At 38.3% G+C, this 22,905-nt stretch overlaps 1 protein-coding gene across 1 annotated transcript in view; it reads left to right on the top strand.

Annotated features, from left to right (window-relative positions):
• Positions 1-21,608, top strand: part of TTC21B (tetratricopeptide repeat domain 21B) — a 95,982-nt gene extending 74,374 nt beyond the window's left edge. The window contains exons 26-29 of the mRNA XM_006065130.4: positions 11,594-11,818; positions 15,590-15,710; positions 19,619-19,686; positions 21,071-21,608. Coding sequence (XP_006065192.3) covers positions 11,594-11,818; positions 15,590-15,710; positions 19,619-19,686; positions 21,071-21,148 — 492 coding nt within the window. The 3' untranslated portion in view covers positions 21,149-21,608. The remainder of the gene's footprint in view (positions 1-11,593; positions 11,819-15,589; positions 15,711-19,618; positions 19,687-21,070) is intronic.
• Positions 21,609-22,905: the final 1,297 nt, after the last annotated feature.

Below are 22,905 nucleotides of genomic sequence, written 5' to 3' on the forward strand. Positions count from 1 at the left end.
GACCACCACCCTCAGCCCTCCTGGGAACAAAACAGCGAGGCAGCAGCTACACAGGTGCACCCTCATGCCGAGCTTCTGCTGGCACTGAAAGAGTGTTCTCAGGGGTTGTGCTCAGTAGAATTGACTGTGCGGGAGCAGATGGATGACAGCAGCTGATCCAGAAATAGGACTGTCCTATATCTAAGACAATCTGTAAGAACATGATGAAGCACCATTTCAAGTAAGGTGTCATAACTACTGAATGTTGTGAAGTAACGTTCTGCCATGTAAGGTGGTTTTGAACTGTGAGGCTTAAGAGAGAACCCTAAAGGCACTAAGTGACATCACAGCTTTTTCCTAGAAAGACCGTGCCAGTTTTTTTGTTTTGGTGAGACTGCCCCATGTTTTGTCATTCTAAATGTGTGATTAGTAATATTCTGTCCTCAGATCTGTTTGCTGACCACACTGTCCAAAGACTGATGTATGAATTGAAGTTTCATAAGTGAATTTTGTCTTGGCATTTTTCCCTTTTAACTCATAGGCTCTATATATTAAATATAATGAATATTCATTGAGTAACCAGTGGGTGCTAAGCATAGACTCACAAAGAGAAGCCACATATAGTTCCTGTCTTCAAGTTTCTCAAAACCTACCAAAGAAGAGACAAGCATACTGACTGTAATGTAAAGCAAAATCTGTTACATTCTGTTCTAAAGTTGCAAATAAAAGTGCTGTAGGGGACAGTATAAGGAGAACTGAGAGACCTTTTCTGTGGAGGAAGTTATGATATAAGAAAAACCAGGATAAACTGCATTTTCACAGGCAGAGATGGAAGAAGTATGTTCTAAGTTAAGGGAAAAATGTGAACAAAGGCAGGGAGGCCGTGAAGCATAGGGTATATCCTCAGCCCTGTGTGACATTCAGATTGATTGAAAAACAGGGATGTGACAGGAAGACATGGGAGGAAAGAGTGGAAGATGCATTAAAGCCAAGCTGAAATGGTCCATTTCCTTTCTTTCCCTCATCTTGAACTCTAAAGGTGCATCATTTATAACAGAGCTACAGTGCCTTTTGTGCTATAAAGTTGTTGCACTTTCAAGTGACAGAGAGAGAGAAGGTGTTACAGATATCCTGAGAGAGAGCATCTTAGGATGTCTGCACCAGAAAAGGTATCATGGGTCCAGTGCAGGGGTTGGAATGCAGGTGTGCAGTATTAAAAACCATTCTTCAGTTCACTCAGGAGTGATCAAGCTGTGAAGAATTGATTAATTCTAATGAAACTCAAGGTATGTAAATTTTAAATCAGGGAGCTCACTTTAAATGTATAGTGTGGGATATTTTTAGTATGTGAATAGATCTGGGCATTTTTTCAGGACCCCTCTCTTTGTGAGCTGTCCTAGGATTTGACAGACAAATACATATTAAGTCTTTATTTATTATACTTTCCTACCTAGCCCACCTGGGATAAGGGTACAGTTCAGTAATTAATAATATCCCACATGTCTTCAAAATCCTTTCCAAATTGGTTATATTTGGCATTCAAATAAAACCCTTTCTGTCACTTCTTAATTAGAACAAATTACACATTGGAACTTGAACAGAGTGTCTGAAGAACTATGGAGGTTCATAACATTGTACAGGAGGTGGTAACCAAAACCATCCCAAGAAAAAGAAATGCAACAAGGCAAAATGGTTGCCTGAGGAGGCCTTATAAATAGCTGAGAAAAGAAGAGGAGCAAAAGGCAAAGGAGACAGGAAAATATGCACCCATCTGAATGCAGAGTTCCAAAGAATAGCAGGGAGAGATAAAAGAGTGTTCTTAAGTGAACAATGCAGAGAAATAGAGGAAAACAATAGAATGAGAAAGAATAGAAGCCTCTTCAAAAAGATTAGTCATACCAAGGGAACATTTCATGCAAAGATGGGCACAATAAAGAACAGAAACAGTAAGGACCTAACAGAAGCAGACGAGATTAAGAAGAGCTCGCAGGAATAAACAGAAGAACTGTACAGAAAAAGGTCTTAATGACCAAATTAAGGTTATTAAGATAACCACGATTGTGTGGTTACTCACCTAGAGCCAGACATCCCTAGAGTGTGAAGCTAAGTGGGCCTTAGGAAGCATTACTGTGAACAAAGTTAGTGAAGGTGAAGGAATTCCAGCGGAGCTATTTAAAATCCTGAAAGACAATGCTGTTAAAGTGCTGCATCAATATACCAGTTATTTGGAAAACTCAGCAGTGGCCATGGTACTAGAAAAGATCTGTTTTCATTTCAATCCCAAAGAATATTCAAACTACCACAGTTGCACTCATTTCACATGCTAGCAAGGTAATGCTCAAAAACCTTCAAGCTAGGCTTCAACAGTACATGAACTGAGAACTTCCAGATATACAAGCTGAATTTAGATAAGGCAGAGGAACCAGAGATCAAATTGCCAGCATCCGCTGGATCATAGAAAAAGAGAATTCCAGAAAAACATCTACTTCTGCTTCATTTGACTATGTTAAAGCCTTTGACTGTGTGGGTCACAACAGACTGTGGAAAATTCTTAAAGAGATAGGAATACCACACTACTTTACCTGCCTCCTGAGAATCCTGTATGCAAGACAAAAGCAGCACATGGAACCAGACATGGAACAATGGACTGGTTCAAAATTGGGAAAGGAGTGCACCAAGACTATATATTGTCACCCTGTTTATTTAACTTATATGTAGAGTACATCATGTGAAATACTGGGGTGGATGAAGCACAAGCTAGAATCAAGATTGCCTGGAGAAACAATCTCAGATATACAGATGACCCGCCCTCATGGCAGAAAGTGAAGAGGAACTAAAGAGCCTCTTGATGAAGGTGAAAGAGGACAGTGGCTTAAAAAAAAACCTAGCTTAAAACTCAACATGCAAAAAACTAACATCATGACATCTGGTCCCATCACTTTATGGCAAATAAAAGGGGAAACAATGGAAACGGTGACAGAGTTTATTTTCCTGGGCTCCAAAATCGCTGTGAACCGTGATTGCAGTCATGAAATTAAGATGCTTGCTCTGGAAGAAAAGCTACGACAAACCTAAACAGTGTATTAAAAAGCAGAGACATCACTTTGCTGACAAAGGTCTGTATAATCAAAGCTATGGTTTTTGTACGGATGTGGTCATGTACAGATGTGAGAATTAGACCATAAAGAAGCACCAAAGAATTGATGCTTTCAAACTGTGCGACTTATGAAGACTCTTTGAGAGTTCCTTGAAGAGCATGGAGATCAAACCAGTCAATCCTAAAGGAAATCAACCCTAAATATTCATTGGAAAGACTGATGCTAAAACTGAAACTCCAGTATTTTGGAGTCAACCATGTCCAGGAAGAATAGAGAGTCCAAGACAGAATATATCCAAGAAGGAACAAACACACCAAGGCACATGATAATCAAACTGACAAAAATTAAAGACAAAGATAAATTATTAAAAGCAACAAGCGAAAAAAGACAAATAACATCCAAGGAAAAACCCATAAGGTTATCAGCCAGTTTCTCAATTGACACCCAGCATAGGAGCACCTCAATATGTAAGCCGAATACTAACACATACAGGGAGAAATTGACAGTAACACAATAATAGTGGGGGACTTTAATACCCCACTTTTACCAATGGACAGATCATCCAAACAGAATATTGATAAGGAAACACAGGCCTTAAAATGATACTTTTCACAAGGTGGACTTAATTGATATTTATAGAGCATTCTATCCAAAAGCAGCAGACTACACATTTTTCTCAAGTGCATGCAGAACATTCTCCAGGATTGAGCTCATGTTGGGCTATAATGCGAGCCTTGGTAAATTTAAGAAAATCAAAATCATATCAAGCATCTTTTCTGATCACAATGCTATGAGATTAGAAATAAATTACAATAAAAAAAAAAAAACTCTTAAGAAACACAAAGAGGTGGTGGATAAACAATATGCTACTAAACAACCACTGGATCACTGGAGAAATCAGAGGAAATGAAAAAAAAAAAAAAAAAAAACTGGAGACAAGTGAAAATGAAAGGACAGTGGTCCAAAACTTAAGGGATGCAGCAAAGCAGTTGTAAGAGGGAAGTTTATACCAATACAGTCTTAACCTCAAACAAGAAAAATCTCAAATAAACAACCTAACCTTTCACCTAAAACAACTAGTGAAAGAAGAAACACAAAACCTAAAGTTAATAAAAGGAGGGAAATCATAAAGATAAGAGCAGAAATAAATGAAATAGAAAAACAACAATTGCAAAATTCGATTAAACTAAAAGCTGGTTCTTCGGAAAGATAAACAAGATTGATAAACCTTTAGCCAGACTCATCAAGAAAAACAGGAAGAGGACTCAAATCAGTAAAATTAGAAATGAAAAAGGAGAAGTTACAGTTGACTCCACAGAAATACCAAGAATTATAAGAGACTACTGTGAATAACTGTATGCCAACAAAATGGATAACCGGGAAGAAATGGACAAATTCTTAGAAAGGTAGTCTCCCTAGACTGAACCAGGAAGAAATAGAAAATGTGAACAGACCAATCACCAGCCCTGAAATTGACACTGTGCTTAAAAACCTCCCAACAAACAAAAATCCAGGACCTGACTGCTTCACAGGTGAATTTAGAGAAGAGTTGACACCTATGCTTCTGAACTGTTCCAAAAAGTCTCAGAGGAAGGAAAACTTCCCAGCTCATTTTATGAAGCCACCATCACCCTGTTAGCAAAACCAAAGATACCACAATAAAAGAAAATTACAAGCAAGTATCACTGATGGACATAGATGTAGAAATTCTCAACAAAATGCTAGCAGTCCATATCCAACAATACATTAAAAGATCATACACCATGATAAGTAGGATTCATCCCAGGGATGCAAGGATTTTTCAACATCTGCAAATCAATCAGTGTGGTACACTATATCATCAAATTGAAGAATAAAAACCATGTGATCATCTCAATAGATGCAGAAAAGGCTTTTGACAAAGTTCAGCACCCATTTATGATAAAAAATACTCTCCATAAAGTGGGCATAGAGGGTACATACATCAACATTAAGAAGGCCATATATGACAGGCCTACAGCCAGCATCATACTCAGTGATGAAAAGCTGAAAGCATTCCAAGATCAGGACAAGACATGGATGTCCCCTCTCACCACTTTTTTTAAAAAATTGATTAGCTTATTTTAATTGGAGGATAATTAATTTACAATACTGTGATTTTTTTTTGCCATACATCAGCATGAATCAGCCACGGGTGCACATGTGTCTCCCCGATCCTGAACCCCCCCTCCCACCCTCCTCCCCACCCCATCCCTCTGGGTTGTCCCAGAGCACTGACTTTGAGTACCCTGCTTCATGCATCTAACTTCCACTGGTCATCTATTTTACATACGGTAATATACATGTCTTAGTGCTGTTCTCTCAAATCATCCCACCCTTGCCTTCTCCCACATAGTCCAAAAGTCTGTTCTTTACATCTCTCTTTTGCTGTCTTGCATATAGAATCATCATTACCATCTTTCTAAATTCCATATGTATGTGTTAATATACTATATTGATGTTTCTCTTTCTGACCTACTTCACTCTGTATAATGGGTCCAGTTTTATCCACCTCACTGGAACTGACTCAAATGCACTCTTTTTATAGCTGAGTAATACTCCATTGTGTATATGTACCACAACTTGCTTATCCATTCGTCTGCCAATGGACGTCTAGGTTGCTTCCATGTCTTAACTATTGTAAATAGTGCTGCAGTGAATATTGGGGTACGTGTGTCTCTTTCAATTCTGGTTTCCTCATGTGTATGCCCAGCAGTGGGATTGCTGGGTCGTATGGCAGGTCTATTTCCAGTTTTTTTAAGGAATCTCTACACTGTTCTCCATAGTGGCTGTGAAAAGTGAAGTGAAAGTGAAAGTCACTCAGTCATGTCCAACTCTGTGACCCCATGGACTGTACAGTGCATGGAATTCTCCAGGCCAGAATAATGGAGGGGTAACCTTTCCCTTCTTCAGGGGATCTTCCCAACCCAGGGATCAAACCCAAGTCTCCCACATTGCAGGCAGATTCTTTAGCAGCTGAGCCACGAGGGAAGCCCAAGAATACTGGAGTGGGTAGCCTACCCCTTCTCCAGTGAATCTTCCTGACCCAGGAATCGAACCGAAGTCTCCGGCATTGCCGGCAGATTCTTTACCAACTGAGCTATCAGGGAAGCCCATACCAGCTTGCATTCCCACCAACACTGTAAGAGGGTTCCCTTTTCTCCACACCCTCGCCATTATTTATTGTTTGTAGACTTTTTGGTGGCAGTCATTCTGACTGGCATGAGATGATGCCTCATTGTGGTTTTGATTTGCATTTCTCTAATAATGAGTAATGTTGAGCATCTTTTCATGTGTTTATTAGCCATCTGTATGTCTTGTTTGGAGAAATGTCTGTTTAGTTCTTCGGCCCACTTTTTGATTGGGTTGATTCATTTTTCTGGTATTGAGCTGCATCACCATTTTTATTCAACATAGTTTTGGAAGTTCTAACCACAGCAATCAGAGAAGAAAAAGAAGTAAAGGTAATCCAGATTGGAAAAGAAGAAGTTAAACTGTCACTATTTGCAGATGACATGATACTATACACAGAAGACCCTAAAGATGCTACTAGAACTAGAACTCATCAATGAATTTGGTAAAGTTGCAGGTTACAAAATTAATACACAGAAATCTGTTGCATTTCTATACACTAACGATGAAAGAGCAGAAAGAGAAATTCAAGAAGCAATTACATTTACCATTAGATCAAAAAGAATAAAATATCTAGAAATAAGCCTACCTAAGGAGACAAAGGATGAGATGGTTGGATGGCATCACCAACTCAATGGACGTGGGTTTGGGTAGACTCCAGCAGTTGGTGATAGACAGGGTGGCCTGCCGTGCTGCGGTTCATGGGGTTGCAGAGTCAGATATGACTAAGCGATTGAACTGATGATGAAGGAGACAAAAGACCTGTACTCTAAAACCTAGAAGATGCTGATGAAATAAATCAAAAAAGACATAAACAGATGGAAAGATATACCATGTTCATGGATTAGAAGAATCAGATCAGTTGCTCAGTCATGTCCGACTCTTTGCAACCCCACGAATCGCAGCACGCCAGGCCTCCCTGTCCATCACCAACTCCCGGAGTTCACTGAGACTCACGTCCATCGAGTCAGTGATGCCATCCAGCCATCTCATCCTCTGTCATCCCCTTCTCCTCCTGCCCCCAATCCCTCCCAGCATCAGAGTCTTTTCCAATGAGTCAACACTTCGCATGAGGTGGCCAAAGTACTGGAGTTTCAGCTTTAGCATCATTCCTTCCAAAGAAACCCCAGGGCTGATCTCCTTCAGAATGGACTGGTTGGATCTCCTTGCAGTCCAAGGGACTCTCAAGAGTCTTCTCCAACACCACAGTTCAAAAGCATCAATTCTTCAGCGCTCAGCCTTCTTCACAGTCCAACTCTCACATCCATACATGACCACAGGAAAAACCATAGCCTTGACTAGACGGACCTTTGTTGACAAAGTAATGTCTCTGCTTTTGAATATGCTATTTAGGTTGGTCATAACTTTCCTTCCAAGGAGTAAGCGTCTTTTAATTTCATGGCTGCAGTCACCATCTGTAGTGATTTTGGAGCCCAGAAAAATAAAGTCTGACACTGTTTCCACTGTTTCCCCATCTATTTCCCATGAAGTGATGGGACCGGATGCCATGATCTTTGTTTTCTGAATGTTGAGCTATAAGCCAACTTTTTCACTCTCCACTTTCACTTTCATCAAGAGGCCTTTTAGTTCTTCTTCACTTTCTGCCATAAGGGTGATGTCATCTGCATATCTGAGGTTATTGATATTTCTCCTGGCAATCTTGATTCCAGCTGTGCTTCCTCCAGCCCAGCATTTCTCATGATGTACTCTGCATATAAGTTAAATAAGCAGGGTGACAATATACAGCCTGGACATACTCCTTTTCCTATTTGGAACCAGTCTGTTGTTCCATGTCCAGGTCTAACTGTTGCTTCTTGACCTGCATACAGATTTCTCAAGAGGCAGATCAGGTGGTCTGGCATTCCCATCTCTTTCAGAATTTTCCACAGTTTATTGTGATCCACACAGTCAAAGGCTTTGGCATAGTCAATAAGCAGAAATAGATGTTTTTCTGGAACTCTCTTGCTTTTTCCATGATACAGCGGATGTTGGCAATTTGCTCTCTGGTTCCTCTGCCTTTTCTAAAATCAGCTTGAACATCTGGAAGTTCACAGTTCACATATTGCTGAAGCCTGGCTTGGAGAATTTTGAGCATTATTTTACTAGCGTGTGAGATGAGTGCAATTGTGTGGTAGTTTGAGCATTCTTTGGCATTGCCTTTCTTTGGGATTGGAATGAAAACTGACCTTTTCCAGTCCTGTGGCCACTGCTGAGTTTTCCAAATTTGCTGGCATATTGAGTGCAGCACTTTCACAGCATCATCTTTCAGGATTTGGAATAGCTCAACTGGAATTCTATCACCTCCACTAGCAATATTGTCAAAATGACTATGCTACCCAAGGGAATCAACAGAGTCAATGCAAACCCTATCAAATTACCAATGCTATTTTTCACAGAAATAGAACAAAAAAGTCTTAAAATTTGTATGGAGACACAAAAGACCCCAAATATTCAAAGCAATCTTGAGAAAGAATAACAGCTAGAGGAATCAGGCATCCTGACTTCAGACTAATACAAAGGTACAGTCATCAAAACAGTATGGTACTGGCAGAGAAATAGAAGTATAGATCAATGGAACAGCATACCAAAAAAACAGAAATAAGCCTATGCACCTGTAGTTAATCAATCTGTAACAAAGGAGGCAAAACTACACGATGTCAGAAAGATAGTCTTTTCCACAAACGGTGCTAGGAAAACTGGACAGCCACATGTTAAAAAAAAAAAAAAATGAAATTAGATTATTCCTTAACTCCATACACAAAAATAAGTCATAAATGAATTAAAGACCTAAATGTTGGACTGGACATTTTAAATCTATTAGAGGAAAGCATAGGTAGAATACTCTCTGACATAAATCACAGCAATATCTTTTTCAGTCCATCCCCCAGAATAATGGAAGTAAAAGAAAAAATAAGTGGGACCTACTTGAAAGCTTTTGTGTAACAAAGGAAACAATAAAGAAAATGAAGACAGCCCACAGATTGGGAGAAAATATTTGCAAATGATGTGACTGATGAGGGATTAGTCTCAAATTTATAAACAGCTTATGACACTTAATAGCATCAAAGCAAACAACCCACTCAAAGAATGGGCCAAAGACTTGAATAGACATTTCTCTAAAGAGTATATCCAGTTGGCTAATAGGCACATGAAAAGATGTTCAACATTGTTAGTTATTAGAGAAATGCAAATCAAAACTACAGTGAGATATCACCTCACACTGGTCAGAATGGCTGTCATCAAAAAATTCGCAAATGCTGGAGAGCGTGTGGAGAGAAGGGAACCCTCCTGCACTGTTGGTGGGAATGTAAATTGGTACACCCACTATGGAGAACAGTATGGAGGTTCCTTAAAAAACTAAAAACAGCTACTATATGACCCTGCAATCCTATTCCTGAGCATATATCTAGAGAAAAACATGGCCCCAAAAGATACATGCACCCCAGTGTGTTTTGCAGCACTGTTTACAATAGCCAGGACATGGAAACAACCTAAATATCTGTTGAGAGAAGAACGGATAAAGAAGATGTGGTACATATATGCAATGGAATATTACTCAGCAGTTAAAAAGAATGAAATAAGGCCATTTACAACAACATGGATGGACCTAGAGAGTGTTGTACTGAGTACAGTAAATCAGACAGAAAAGAAGAAACATCATATGACATCCGTTATATCTGGAATCTAAAAAGTAATGATACAAATGATCTTACCAAACAGAGATTCGCAGATTAGAAATGAACTCATGGTTGCAGGAGGGGGAAGTGATAGTTAAGGACTTTGGGAAGGTCATGTACACTCTGCTATATTTAAAATGGATAACCAACAAAAGCCTATTGTATAGCACATGGAACTCTGCTCAATGTTATGTGCCAGCCTGGATGGGAAAGGGGTTTGGGGAAGAATGTACTTAATTGCTCAGTCATGTCCGACTCTTTGCAACCCCATGGACTGAAGCCTGCCAGGCTTCTCTGTCCATGGGGATTTTCCAGGCCAGAAAATTGGAGTAGGTTGCCATGCCTTCCTCCAGGGGATCTTCCCAACCCAGAGATCAAACCCAGGTCTCCCGCATTGGAGGCAGATTCTTTACCATCAGAGCCACCAGGAAAGCCCAAGAATACTGGAGTGGGTAGTCTGTCCCTTCTCCAGGAGATCTTCCTGACCCAGGAATTAAACCAGTGTCTCCTGTGTTACAGGTGGATTCTTTAGCAGCTGAGCTATGGATATACGTATATGTATGGCTAAGTCCCTTCCCTATTCACCTAAAACTATCACAACATTGTTAGTCGGCTATACCCAATACAAAATGTTTGTGGTGTTAAAAAATAATAATAATGAAAATTTTTTTTAAGTTAAAGGGAAAAAAAAAAAGAACTGGTGAATTTGTGCACACACACATACAAAAAAAATCATCATAATCCCTCTGCTGAAATTAAGAAGCACTTTAGCTTTATCAGATACATACTCATTATTGCTTTGGTATGTTAATTTTCTGAATAGATGGCAAGTGCGAATTCTCCAGGCAAGAGCACTGGAGTGGATTGCCATTTCCTTCTCCAGGTGATCTTCCCAACCCAGGGATTGAACCCGGGTCTTCTGCACTGCAGGCAGATTCTTTACCAACTGAGCCACTAGGGAAGCCCCTCTCCATTTTATAACAGTTTTTATTAGCTTGTTGATTTCACAGAGTGACATTTTCTAACTTTGAACTCTGTCTTTAAAAAGATAACATCTCTCTTATAGTCACTATTAAGGATCTGCAGAGTCCAAATCTAAAGGCATCTTTTAAGGCATGAGTTTATTTCATATAATTTCCAAGTAATTAATTCATTGCATGCCTTAATAACATTTCACTGGTCACACTTTATTGGAAGAAAAGGCTTTTGAATAAAATGAAAAGGGATAGGGAAAGAAGCAACAGAAGTCAGTCTAGATAAGGAATATCATTTGCAGGTATGTCATTCTGTTGATTATCTGATTTACAGGTGAAATAACTAAGGAACCAGAATGATAAATGTGCAATTAGGACTACATTCAGATAGAATTTTATCTTTTTCTATTTCTGTACAAAACCAAAACAGTCAATCCCATTAAAGATCAAGTTGTCCTTATTGCCTGGAATTGTGTGGTTATGGCACTTGCCTTCTTGCTGAATTCCCTTGACCAGATGGTTCTTCCTCGCAGCTTGAGGTTAGTTGATGTGCTAAATAATGACCATATCACAGGATTTAAGTGAAGCCAGAGACAGAATCCACAGGCCAGTCCGTATATTATGTGGCACTTGCTACTTTCCATGTGTTTCCCTTTGAAACATGAGACATTTTATGTTTGTGTATCTGGGGGTCTAAATGTTTGTTTTCTTACAGAAGGATCATGTTCCAGCACTTTTGGGAATGGCAACAGCTCATATGATCTTGAAACAAACTCCCCGGGCCCGAAATCAGCTGAAGCGGATTGCAAAAATGAACTGGAATCCTATTGATGCTGAGGACTTTGAGAGGAGTTGGCTGCTGCTTGCTGATATTTATATTCAGTCAGCAAAATACGACATGGCCGAGGAACTGATAAAACGGTGCCTGCGGCATAACAAGGTAGGTGCTGTGCTGTGCTTCAGTTCAGTTCAGTCGCTCAGTCGTGTCCCACTCTTTGCAACCCCATGAATCATAGCACGCCAGCTGTGTTCAACTCTTTGCGACCCTATGGACTGTAGCCTGCCAGGCTCCTCTGTCCATGGGGATCTCCACACAAGAATACTGGAGTGGGTTACCATGCCCTCCTCCAGGGGATCTTCCCAACCCAGGGATCGAACCCAGGTCTCCTGCATTGTAAGCAGATTCTTGACTGTCTGAGCCACCAAGGAAGCCCAAGAATACTAGAGTGGGTAGCCTGTCCCTTCTCCAGGGGATCTTCCTGACCCAGGAATCGAACCAGAGTCTCCTGAATTGCAGGCAAATTTTTTACCAGCTGAGCTACCAGGGAAGCCCATGGGGTGGGAGACTGAGGAGGAAAGAATGATTGTTAGCCTTGGTTGTATAAACATTCTATAATAGGCTTCAGAGTGTATTGGTCCATTTCTAGGGATTTCTCTGTTTTTGGAAAATTAAATGTTTATTTCTACCACAATCAGGATATAAACATTAATAATAAAAAAGCTATTTGCCCTTGAAAATAAAATAAAGATGTATGCAGTTTCAAGTTTCAGCTGTGGTTTGCCCTACTTATCAAAAGTGTTTGGGAATGTCAAGCATTTGCCTGTGATTATCCATCTCATCCCAGAACTAATGAAAATTGCAGAAGAACATTAATTGCAGACGCCTGTCCCTCCTATTAAATACTCCTGATGAATTTACTGCAGCTGCATGTTGTTTTCACATTATTAGAATACACTCTGCATAATATATTTTATGGGGGGAAGTCTTTTCAGCATTTCATTTGATTTAATAAAATGTCCTTATCATGAGGTATAAAATTGCAAATCTTGACATCCTTAGAATTTAAGACTCTTTACTAACAGTGCATTTTGGTGTTTAATAGCCCCCAAAAGGATGTCTTTTTATGACCTTTTTAAAGTTAAGAATGTTCCTATTTACTGAGAAATAATTGTGCTCAACTTAGAAACTTAAGGGTATTTATCTTTATGGATTCTTATCAGTTACTTCAAAATCTTAATCACAGTAAATCTATGTTTTATTCTCTTTGAGCCAATTAGAATTCAAAATGGATCATTTGTTTTTTAAAGAGAAATCATGATCACCTAATACTATTAAGTTACTTTTTTAGGGACTTGAAAACTGAAAGATTTAAGACATTTATCAACTTATGGTTTGTACGTGATTATGTATGTGATTTAATTTACATTGGCCTTAAGAAAACACAATACTTATTAAGAGACTTTAAAAAATCTAAAGTGCCAAATAACTGACCTCTGTAAGTAAGATTTCATGGGAATTAAGATTTCAATACAGATAGAATTTCAATTTGCCAGAACTCAGACAGCAGTACACTGCGTGGTTGAACATGATGGCTGGTTTAGAGGTTAAACATGATGGTTATTTAGGCATGTTCATATGGGAAGCATGAGATTCAGGAACTGGAGCTTAGAAACTTTAAATTATGTAATTTAAAAATGGAGATCATCCAGATCTGGGGCAGGAAATGTACAAGATGCCACTAGGCCATCCTGTCATACCAGATGGCAAGGAAACTATCAGAGATGAGTGGAGTCATGTCAGGGACTCAAGAGCCAACTTGAGGACACTCCCACAAGCCAAAGTTGACACACTTCAGGCATCAATAATGACTGCATTGAATACCACACCAAATATGTTTAAATCCATGAGTTTACAAAGATATAAAAAAGAAAAGAAAAAAAACCTAATTGGTCACCATTGAAATATGCTAATAAAATGTTATTTCTAAAGCTGGCAATAAAGGGAAAGAATTAAGTATCTCTCCTGCCTTTTCTGTGTGAATAATACTGCTGGGAAATGAAATGATGGAAAAGGAGATGTTTCTCATTATAGATGTTGTCCAGATAATGAAGAAATGAGGAAAGAATGATAGAATGTCACTATTTTCCAACCATTATGAATTAATAAATGGGTATAACATCACAAGACATTATGTGCCTCCTGAATGAAGAACACGCTATCTGACAGTCAGACTGGGGGTGAGACAAGTGAAACACTCACTCTGGGTCCAAACTTTAAAGGGACACTAAATGTAATTATCTTAAGTGATCCTGCTGTAACAAAGTGTCAGAGACTGGGTGGCTTATAAACAACAGAAGTTTCTTCTCACAGTTTTGTTAATAGATGCTGGAGTCTACAACCAGGGTGCCAGCTTGATTGGGTTCTGGTGATGGCCCACTTGCCTGTTGCAGACTGCTGAGTTCTCATTGTGTCCTCACAGGGCAGAAAAGAGAGTAGGAGAGCTCTCTGGGCTCCCTCTTATAAGGGCACTAATTCCATTCAGGAGGGCTCCACCCAAATGACCCTCCCCAAAGCCTCACTTCCTAATACCATCACATTGGATGTTAGGATTTCAGCATATAAATTTAGGGGGACATAAACACTCTGTACATCACAGTAATCAAGATGAATGATATTTAATGCAATTTTTTTTAATAAAAAAAAAGTATCAAAATGTGAAACAGGATCTTACAGTGCTGTGCTGAGCTATATTGAAGCCTTAAGCAAAAGGCTAAACGTGTATGTACCCTGATCACGTTTATATTTTTTAATGTTTAATAGTTTTCATGAAAATATTAGTGGTGTATCTTCTTGAATTAAAGGAAAGTAAAATTCCACTAAATAGAAAAATAACATATAACATAAAAATAACAAACAACATATGAGTTTTAATACACCTACTTTTCTGTTTTTCAAAATTTTTTAAATTAACATTCTGGGGAAAAAATAGCAATTATACATGTACCTAAAAACATGTATACAGCATTGTGCATTTTTGCTCTTTCCTGAGGAGCAGTGTGGCTTGGCAGAGCAGCAATCTATGAAGTAAGTAGCTTCATCTCTTTCCCTCAAATCAAAATCAGATCCAAACCTCTAGATCTAATACAATTTCCAGGAAATATCAATGACATAGGAATGTATTATATAACTACCACAAGGATTCACTCAGCTAAATCTGGGCTGTGAGAAACTCTAGGATAAACATTCATATTTTTCCTACATTTAATTGCAAGGAAAGAGAGAGAGAGGAAACCTGTAGATCAAAAGGAAGCTTAGGGACATTTCAAATCAGTCACAGTGTGTGGGCCTTATTTAGTTCCTCATCCTGACAAGCAAACAAAGAAATTATGTTAAGACTATTTGAAATTTGAATAGTGACTATAAATTTTGGTAATGTCAAAGAGTTGTTATATTTTAGGTATGATAATTTGTGGTTATGATTAAAGAAAGTCCTTATTTTAAAGAGTATACTAAAGTATTTTGTTATAGTATCTGAGGACTTTTTATCTGACAATACAGAGGGACAAATATGGGGTAGAAGTGAGACAGTATTAGGCGTTAATTGTTAAAGAAATGGATTCATGGGGTCCACTATACTGTTATTTCTATCTCTGTTAAAATTATTGGTAATAAAAAGTGTTAAGTATATGTATAAAACATGTCCTTGCCTCTCACCCAAAAATCCTGATTCTGTAGGTTTGGAATAGGGGCTTGGCATCAGAATCTTTTTAAGTCCCATAGATGATGTGATTGCATAGCCAAGATTGAAAACCATTGTTTTATGGGCCATTTAAATAAGTTAATATGATTGACCTCTATAGTCATAAGCACTCCATAAAATCTTAGTGATATCAAGCTTAATCTATTGATACATCTTGTATTTATTTTTAGTCATGCTGCAAAGCTTATGAATATATGGGCTACATTATGGAAAAAGAGCAAGCATACATGGACGCTGCCTTAAACTATGAGATAGCATGGAAACATGGCAACCAGACAAACCCAGCAGTAGGTGAGTTTAACATTTGAACAGTAGGTTTTCACCGGAAACATGGATTGTGTGTGTAAACCTTCATTTAAATGAATTTGATTTTCTTGTTAAGGACAAAATATACATTAACAGCCAACATCCTTTGTCATTCCTGAGAAATAAATTTTACATTCCTAATAGATTATTAGCTACTAACTTATTAGGTATAGTTTGCTGAGATTCAAACTTGACCTCAGTTGCTTTAGAGGACATCTAATCTAATTCTGCCCCTTTGTCTCCCTTCACCCTGTAATTGAAAAATGTAATACTGTGGAAGAAAGTGTTCATTGTGAAAGAAGTGAGAAAAACATTGCATTAAATCAAATTCTGCTGGTTGCTTTACTGCAGAACTTCTCAAAGACTCTAAGCCCTAATATGCATTGTGCTGGATATCCCATAGAGAACATGTTTCCCACGATAAGTTGACTACAGAACTTTTTTTTTTCCCCTGAGCATCTGGAAACATCATCCTGTCCCAATGGTAGACTTTTGGTTTGAGGAAGGCTAGTCGCCAAGGTCCCTAACAGATGGGCGGCACCTGGAATATACTTAGTGACCACTGACAGCCACGTTGTGAGGGAGCTCACCCCCAGGCTTCTCTTTGTGTTAAGCTGAAGTCAGCTTCACTGACATTGCCCTGTCTGTTCTCTGGAGCAACCTGCAGAGCTCTTCCCCGCTTATACATAATGGCCTTCAATTGCAAACTCTGTCATGTCTCTCCTCAGTTTCTCTCCAGACTCTTCTCAGGCACTTCTTCATTCTTCCTAAGACTTGCTTTCAAGTCTTTCGCCCTCCTTGCTGTCTCCTGGAAACTCTCAAATAGCATTTCCCAAACTTGCTTTGGAATACTGGGTGAGATACTGATAGTTAGTCCTTTAAAAAAGCGAGTTGGAAAAAAAAAGAGAGTTGACCGTGAAGAGATTAGATTTCATGGCCAAATAAGTTTGGAAAAGGCCATATTTGGCTATGTCCCTCCTATGTTTTACTAGAAGTGAAAAAATTGTTAAGTGTGATTTAAGAACGAATTGTATGTATAATGAAGCTTTTTTTTAATGAGGCATTGAGTAGTTGATAATTCAACTCAAGATGACATCTGTCTTTTTAGCATCTGTGTCACGGTAATGTCTCAGATTTAATCTACAGTCAGATAGGTCATCTTTAAACTTACTGCTGTCAGTTCAGGACTTCCCCTACTTTCTCTTGGGTCTGTTACTTTACTAGACTTGTTCAGAGCACAGAAACTAATTTGTAGATAGTATTTTTCCTTCTCAGGTTTTGTTCATGTTACAAATAAAGTCAACTTGTAATATGAAAATTCCTTAAAATCTTTAAAATATATGTAATTCCGATGCTTTATTCCCCAGAAGGAATGCAATTAGAAGTCTAGTTATTTAAATATTCTGTTCCTTCAAAGACCAGCAAATAGAGTCCAGGTCACTCGTTCTTTCATTGTGTTCTCTTTGAACTTTATAGGTGGTTTTATCAGCTCCTCTGACCTCTCTTTAAAATCATTTCTCTGTAAAGACATTTCTCTGAGGCTCTCAATTAATTCTTACAGTTTCTTTTTTAAGATTATCATTGCATCCAATACTCCCAGCCTTTCTGGCCAAGTTCATGATGCATTTTTTTTCATTTGTCAGGAAATCCTAAAAATCATAGTTGTGTTCTTTGCATAGAATTCAAGCTTGAGCACTGTCACTGTGAAAGACACCAGGAGCTGAGATCCACTGTGAGGAGAACACAGTCGTGTTTCTCTCCTCACAGTCGTTCCCAGGTTATGTGACAGTCACTAGGCTGTTTACACTGTTTTTGTTTTTGTTTTCTTGCTTTCACGAGCTCAGGCTCTCTCCCCATTTTTTTTTTTTTTTCCTGATTACACAAAGAGTTGAATTCTTAGAAGCCTGACAGGTGTAATGAAACTGGTACACATGTTCTTTGCCATGTGTAGCTCTTCATTTCCTCTCTAAAGTTTTTTTGGAAGGAAATGATCTATCAAGTTTGTTTCAATATGACAACTTTGTGCTTCTAATTTAGTTAAGAAAACAAAACAAAACATTAGTATTTGTGTGGTACTCTGAAATTTTTTAAAGCATTTCACAAGTATTTCATTTGATCTTTAAATTTATATTAAGAGATAGCAGGATTATTTTCCCCATTTTTGGATGCAGAAACTTGAAATTGACAGCTAATGGTGAATTGCTTAAGGGCTCAAAGCTAGTCAGGAAGCCGGAAACCGAAAGTTATGTCCAGGTTTTTTTGGCTCTAGTTTCCATATTTGGCATGACATCTTTAAGTTGTTTTCCTTTTTAAATGTCACAAACTATTTATTATTCTGTTTTATAATTCCTTTCTAATGATATCAAGTTTACCTCTCTGATACTGTTTTCATCTTGGACATTTCTAATTGTGTGTGTGTTTGTGTGTGTGAATTGAATACTGTGAATTTTAGATAATTTCTGTTCCTTCCTTCTTGCTACCATGATTGCATTAAGCCAATAATTCTTTTAAAACATTGTTTTGAAATTCTAAAAATTTTCTTCAAGGGCCCTTTGATTAAAGTCCAAGAGCAGCATTCAGATTTCCTTTTCATATTTTTAAGTGGTAAAGCAAAATATATTATTAGTTACATATTATTTTACATTGTGTTATATCTTATTTATTGAATCTACTTTTTCATCTCCTTAGTTTGCTTACTACTAAAGAAACTAAGGAGATGAAATTGGCATTCTTATTATAGAACAACAATTATTTAAGAATGTATTAAAACTTTCTTCCAAAATGTCAGTATTTGGACTTCCCTGGTGGTCCAGCTGTTTAAGAATCTGCCTGCCAATGCAGGGGACACAGGTTCAACCCCTGGTCTGGGAACTTTCCACATGCTGTGGGGCAACTGAGCCCATGCGCCACAGCTTCTGAGCCCGCGCACCTAGAACCTGTACTCCACAACAAGAGAAACCACCGCAGTGAGAAGCCCACACACCACAACTGAAGAGTAGCCCCTGCTCATCACACCTAGAGAAAGCCCACTCACTGCAGTTACTAGAGAAAGCACGTGCACAGTAAGACCCAGTACAGCCAAAAATAAATAACTAAAGATTTTAAATAAATACTCCTTGCAGTGTGCCATTTCACCATCACATGTGGCTGACGTGGCCATCTAATGACTAACGCTCTGCCTTCTGAGTCACCCCGCTGCTGCGCTGCCCTCTGCTCCCCCTGCACTCCAGGCGCATTTGGCTGCTGTGTCTCCCTCTACCACTGGCCTCTCCATGTGCGGTTCTCTTTGCCGAACGGAATTCTTTCTTCCCACCCCCTTGGCCTACATTATGCCTCTTCTTTCAGGTTTCACACATTGCCTGACACCTACCCCAGATCTCTTATTACAGTGCTCTTGGCCTGTGCCATTATTTCATAGCATTTATCTCAGTTCTGAAATCATCCACGTACTTCCGTAATTACTTAAATAACATACGCTCTTTCATAACAGAATGTAAACCTCAGGAACCAGTTTGCCTGATGTGTTAAGTACATCAGTACTGTGTAAAGGAATAGCTGTGTTATCACTTACTGCTCTATGATCAGTTTTTACTGTAATCTGAAACAAACAGGACTTTTCCGTAAGTTGCAAAACCATATTTGTGGGATGGCCGGCCATCTTCTAGCCCAACGGTGGTCCCTTGTTCCAGCTCCATTTTCTTTGGTACCTGTTCTCCTTTGTATCACTCCACCTTCTGTTATCTTATCGTTTCTATCATGGTACAGTCATCACCCTGCACTAAGAGTTCTCTAATATTAGCATAAACAAAGGAGGAAGCCAAGAAAGGTAATACTAACAGTGTGCTCTATAAATAAATAATACTATATCATTGCTGGGGGTTTTGTCTTTACAGGATACAAACTGGCATTTAATTACTTAAAAGCAAAAAGATATGTGGATGCAATTGACATATGTCACCAGGTAACACTTAAATTTATATTTCTTAAAATTTTTCAGATGTGCTATTTCCTACTTTTGTTTAATATCGAGTTATACATGAATAGAGATAGAGGATGTACTGTTTTGGTTCAGTGCCTTGTCGGATACATCTGGAAGAAATTACCGGTTTTCAAAGTTTAGAAAATAAAGTTTACTTAAATCAAAAACATGTTTTTAATTAGGCCTCAAATAAGGTTTGCCAATTTAAAGGAGGAGGCTAGACAAGAAGCATGTTAAACAAACTTAATCCTTAAGTCAGAAAATATCTGAAGATTTTTATAGATTCTCCAGGTCATTGTTCTGAATAGAAGTTCTTATGTTTGTGTCCAAGTCTGGTTATTAGAGGATTCAGATTTATAAATTAAAGAGGTATTTTTGTCATTTAGAAGCCATTCAGTTACACTTCTGTAATTGGTTTCTCGCTTCCCTGATGGCTCAGACAGTAAAGACTATGCCTGCAATGCAGGAGAACAGAGTTCGATCCCTGAGTTGGGAAGACCGCTGGAGAAGGGAATGATTACCCACTCCAATTTTATTGCTTGGACAACTCTATGGACAGAGGAACCTAGCAGGCTATAGTCTATGGGGTTGCAAAGCAGCAGACATGATTGAGCGACTGATTTCTGACTAAATGATCCCTTGCTAAATGACAAATTTTTGAGCCGTTTTAGAATTTGCAATTTCTTTATATATACATTGTCCCATTGATATTCATACAAGGCATTGTACTAAATACCGTTAGGAGCGCCAAGAAGAGCACCTTAGCAGAGAATTATGTAGTGATAACTGCCAGCATCATTATAGTGAGTACTGGGCCCCAGTGATTGCTGTTGATTACTGAGTCTCTGTGAAAGGCAACAGTTCACATTAAGGTTAAGGTTGTATATTAGAGTAGTTTGTGGAGTTTTGATTTTTCTTTCTTTATGACTACCACCTACTCTTCAACTCAGTAGACCTGGAAATTTGTATGTTTCAAAATCATTCCAGGTAAATCTAATATGTACTCCTGGGTAAAAATATCTCTAAGGATTTGTTAAATATCATGCATAAATAGCTAAATTTAAAAATTATCTTAAATCATTGATCATAATTGTTTTATATAACTGATCTATTAAGGAAATAATTATATTTGTTTTATTTTCCACATGTAGTGGTACATTTTTACCATTTTCACCTAATTACTGTTAATAGAAATAAATCATCATGTCACATCTCAGATATCACCTTTAAAAAGTGTTGTTGTGTTTGCAATATTATTATAATGTAATCTCAACTGTAATGCCATTGCTAGTAAGTTTTATGGCTCCCCAGTTCTTGATAATGAATTATAAGTTGAGTTTTTGTTTTATTTTGTTTGTGTTGGCAGGTTCTTGAAGCACATCCAACTTACCCCAAAATCAGAAAGGATATACTTGATAAAGCTCGCACATCTTTAAGACCTTGAAAATTATTTTAACTTTTCAAAGCAAGAAATGGAAAGAATCTGAGTTCTTCCAGTACAAAATAGGTTTAAGCTAATACTTTGTATTAGAAAGCATACTTTCTCCAGCAGAGGCTGCTGTTGCATATAAAGAGAAACACTGTTAAATGGAAGTCTTCTGATGGAGAAAGGGAATGAGAGCTGGTTTATTTAATTGACTCTCTTGATTAGGTGCAGATTTGGTGTTTCTGTGATAAAGATTATAACCCATTTCTATCAAGACTATTTTGTTAAAATCTAGATAGGTAAGTACCCTGTATCTTTTCTAAGGGATATTGTTTCTTTCAGGAAATATGTTTAAAATACTATTGTTCTCTGTTAAACATTTTTGTGAAATTCTCTGTTATTTCAAAGGTTTGAGTAAGTTTCCATGTAAATATTTATAAAAAAGAAAACATTTTTAATAAACGTTTTATGAAATTTATGAACTCAGAACACATGGTGAGTTTTGCAAGTTCAGGGTAAACTACCCATGTTAACACATAGTATTACAGAAACTGACTTTCTTAGAAGAATCTTTTGGAAAAGTATAAAGAGTGTTTGTGAGTTTCCCTTCTTTGTTGAATTGATTCTTCCTGCTTTTAATGCCAATGAGGTTCTTTTAAGAAATAACCAGTACCTGAAATTAAATAGGTAGACCTTTATAACAATATTTAACCTTAGCCCAAAGACAAGGTCTTTTGGTGTAACTTTAGACACTGTGACACCTGATAGAGAATATTTTCGGTCAGCAGGGACTCACAAAGCACACCATGTAAAAAGCAACCACATACCCCGCTATCCCTAGCATTCCTGCCCCCAACCTGAGCGAGTTACTTACTCTTTACACTGAATTGAACTTAGCCTTCCCAGATGGCACTAGTGGTAAAGAACCTGCCTGCCAGTGCAGGAGACTCAAGAGATGTGGGTTCGATCTCTGGGTCGGGAAGACACCCTGGACAAGGGAATGGCAACCCACTCCAGTATTCTAGCCTAGAGAAGCCCATGGACAGAGGAGCCTGGTGGGCTACAGTCCAGTAGGGTCACACAACTGAGCATCTGAGCACAGCTGCTGCTGCTGCTAAGTCGCTTCAGTCGTGTCCGACTCTGTGCGACCCCATAGACGGCAGCCCACCGGGCTCCCCCGTCCCTGGGATTCTCCAGGCAAGAACACTGAAGTGGGTTGCCATTTCCTTCTCCAATGCATGAAAGTGAAAAGTGAAAGTGAAGTCGCTCAGTCTCGACCCCATGGACTGCAGCCCACCAGGCTCCTCCGTCCACGGGATTTTCCAGGCAAGAGTACTGGAGTGGGGTGCCATGGCCTTCTCCGCTGAGCACAGCGGCACACCATAAACCTGATCTTCATAAACTCAATTCTTAGCATCATTTTTAGTGTACCTACATCTTTTTTCAGTTGGTTTTAAAAATACAATAAACACAGTCTTCCATTTTAACTGCATTTTCAATAAACCGTTTTTAAAAGTCACTTCCTTTTCCTAAAGTACTTCATGTTTATTTCTTTTGAGTTACATTCTTATTTCAAATCACTTCTCCAATTTTCCAGAGTCCTTTTAATTCCAATTATGTGTTATAAGATTTCTAATCATTTTTAGTTATGGTGTTTCATGGAATTGTTTCATAATTAGAGCATTTATGAAATATTTCATGTCTGTTAAAACACTTCCGTGTCTTATTACATTTTGTCCTCACAGTCCTATGATACAGATATCATTATCTCTCTT

This window comes from Bubalus bubalis, chromosome 2 (genome assembly GCF_019923935.1).
Source record: "Bubalus bubalis isolate 160015118507 breed Murrah chromosome 2, NDDB_SH_1, whole genome shotgun sequence".
Taxonomy (NCBI): domain Eukaryota; kingdom Metazoa; phylum Chordata; class Mammalia; order Artiodactyla; family Bovidae; genus Bubalus; species Bubalus bubalis.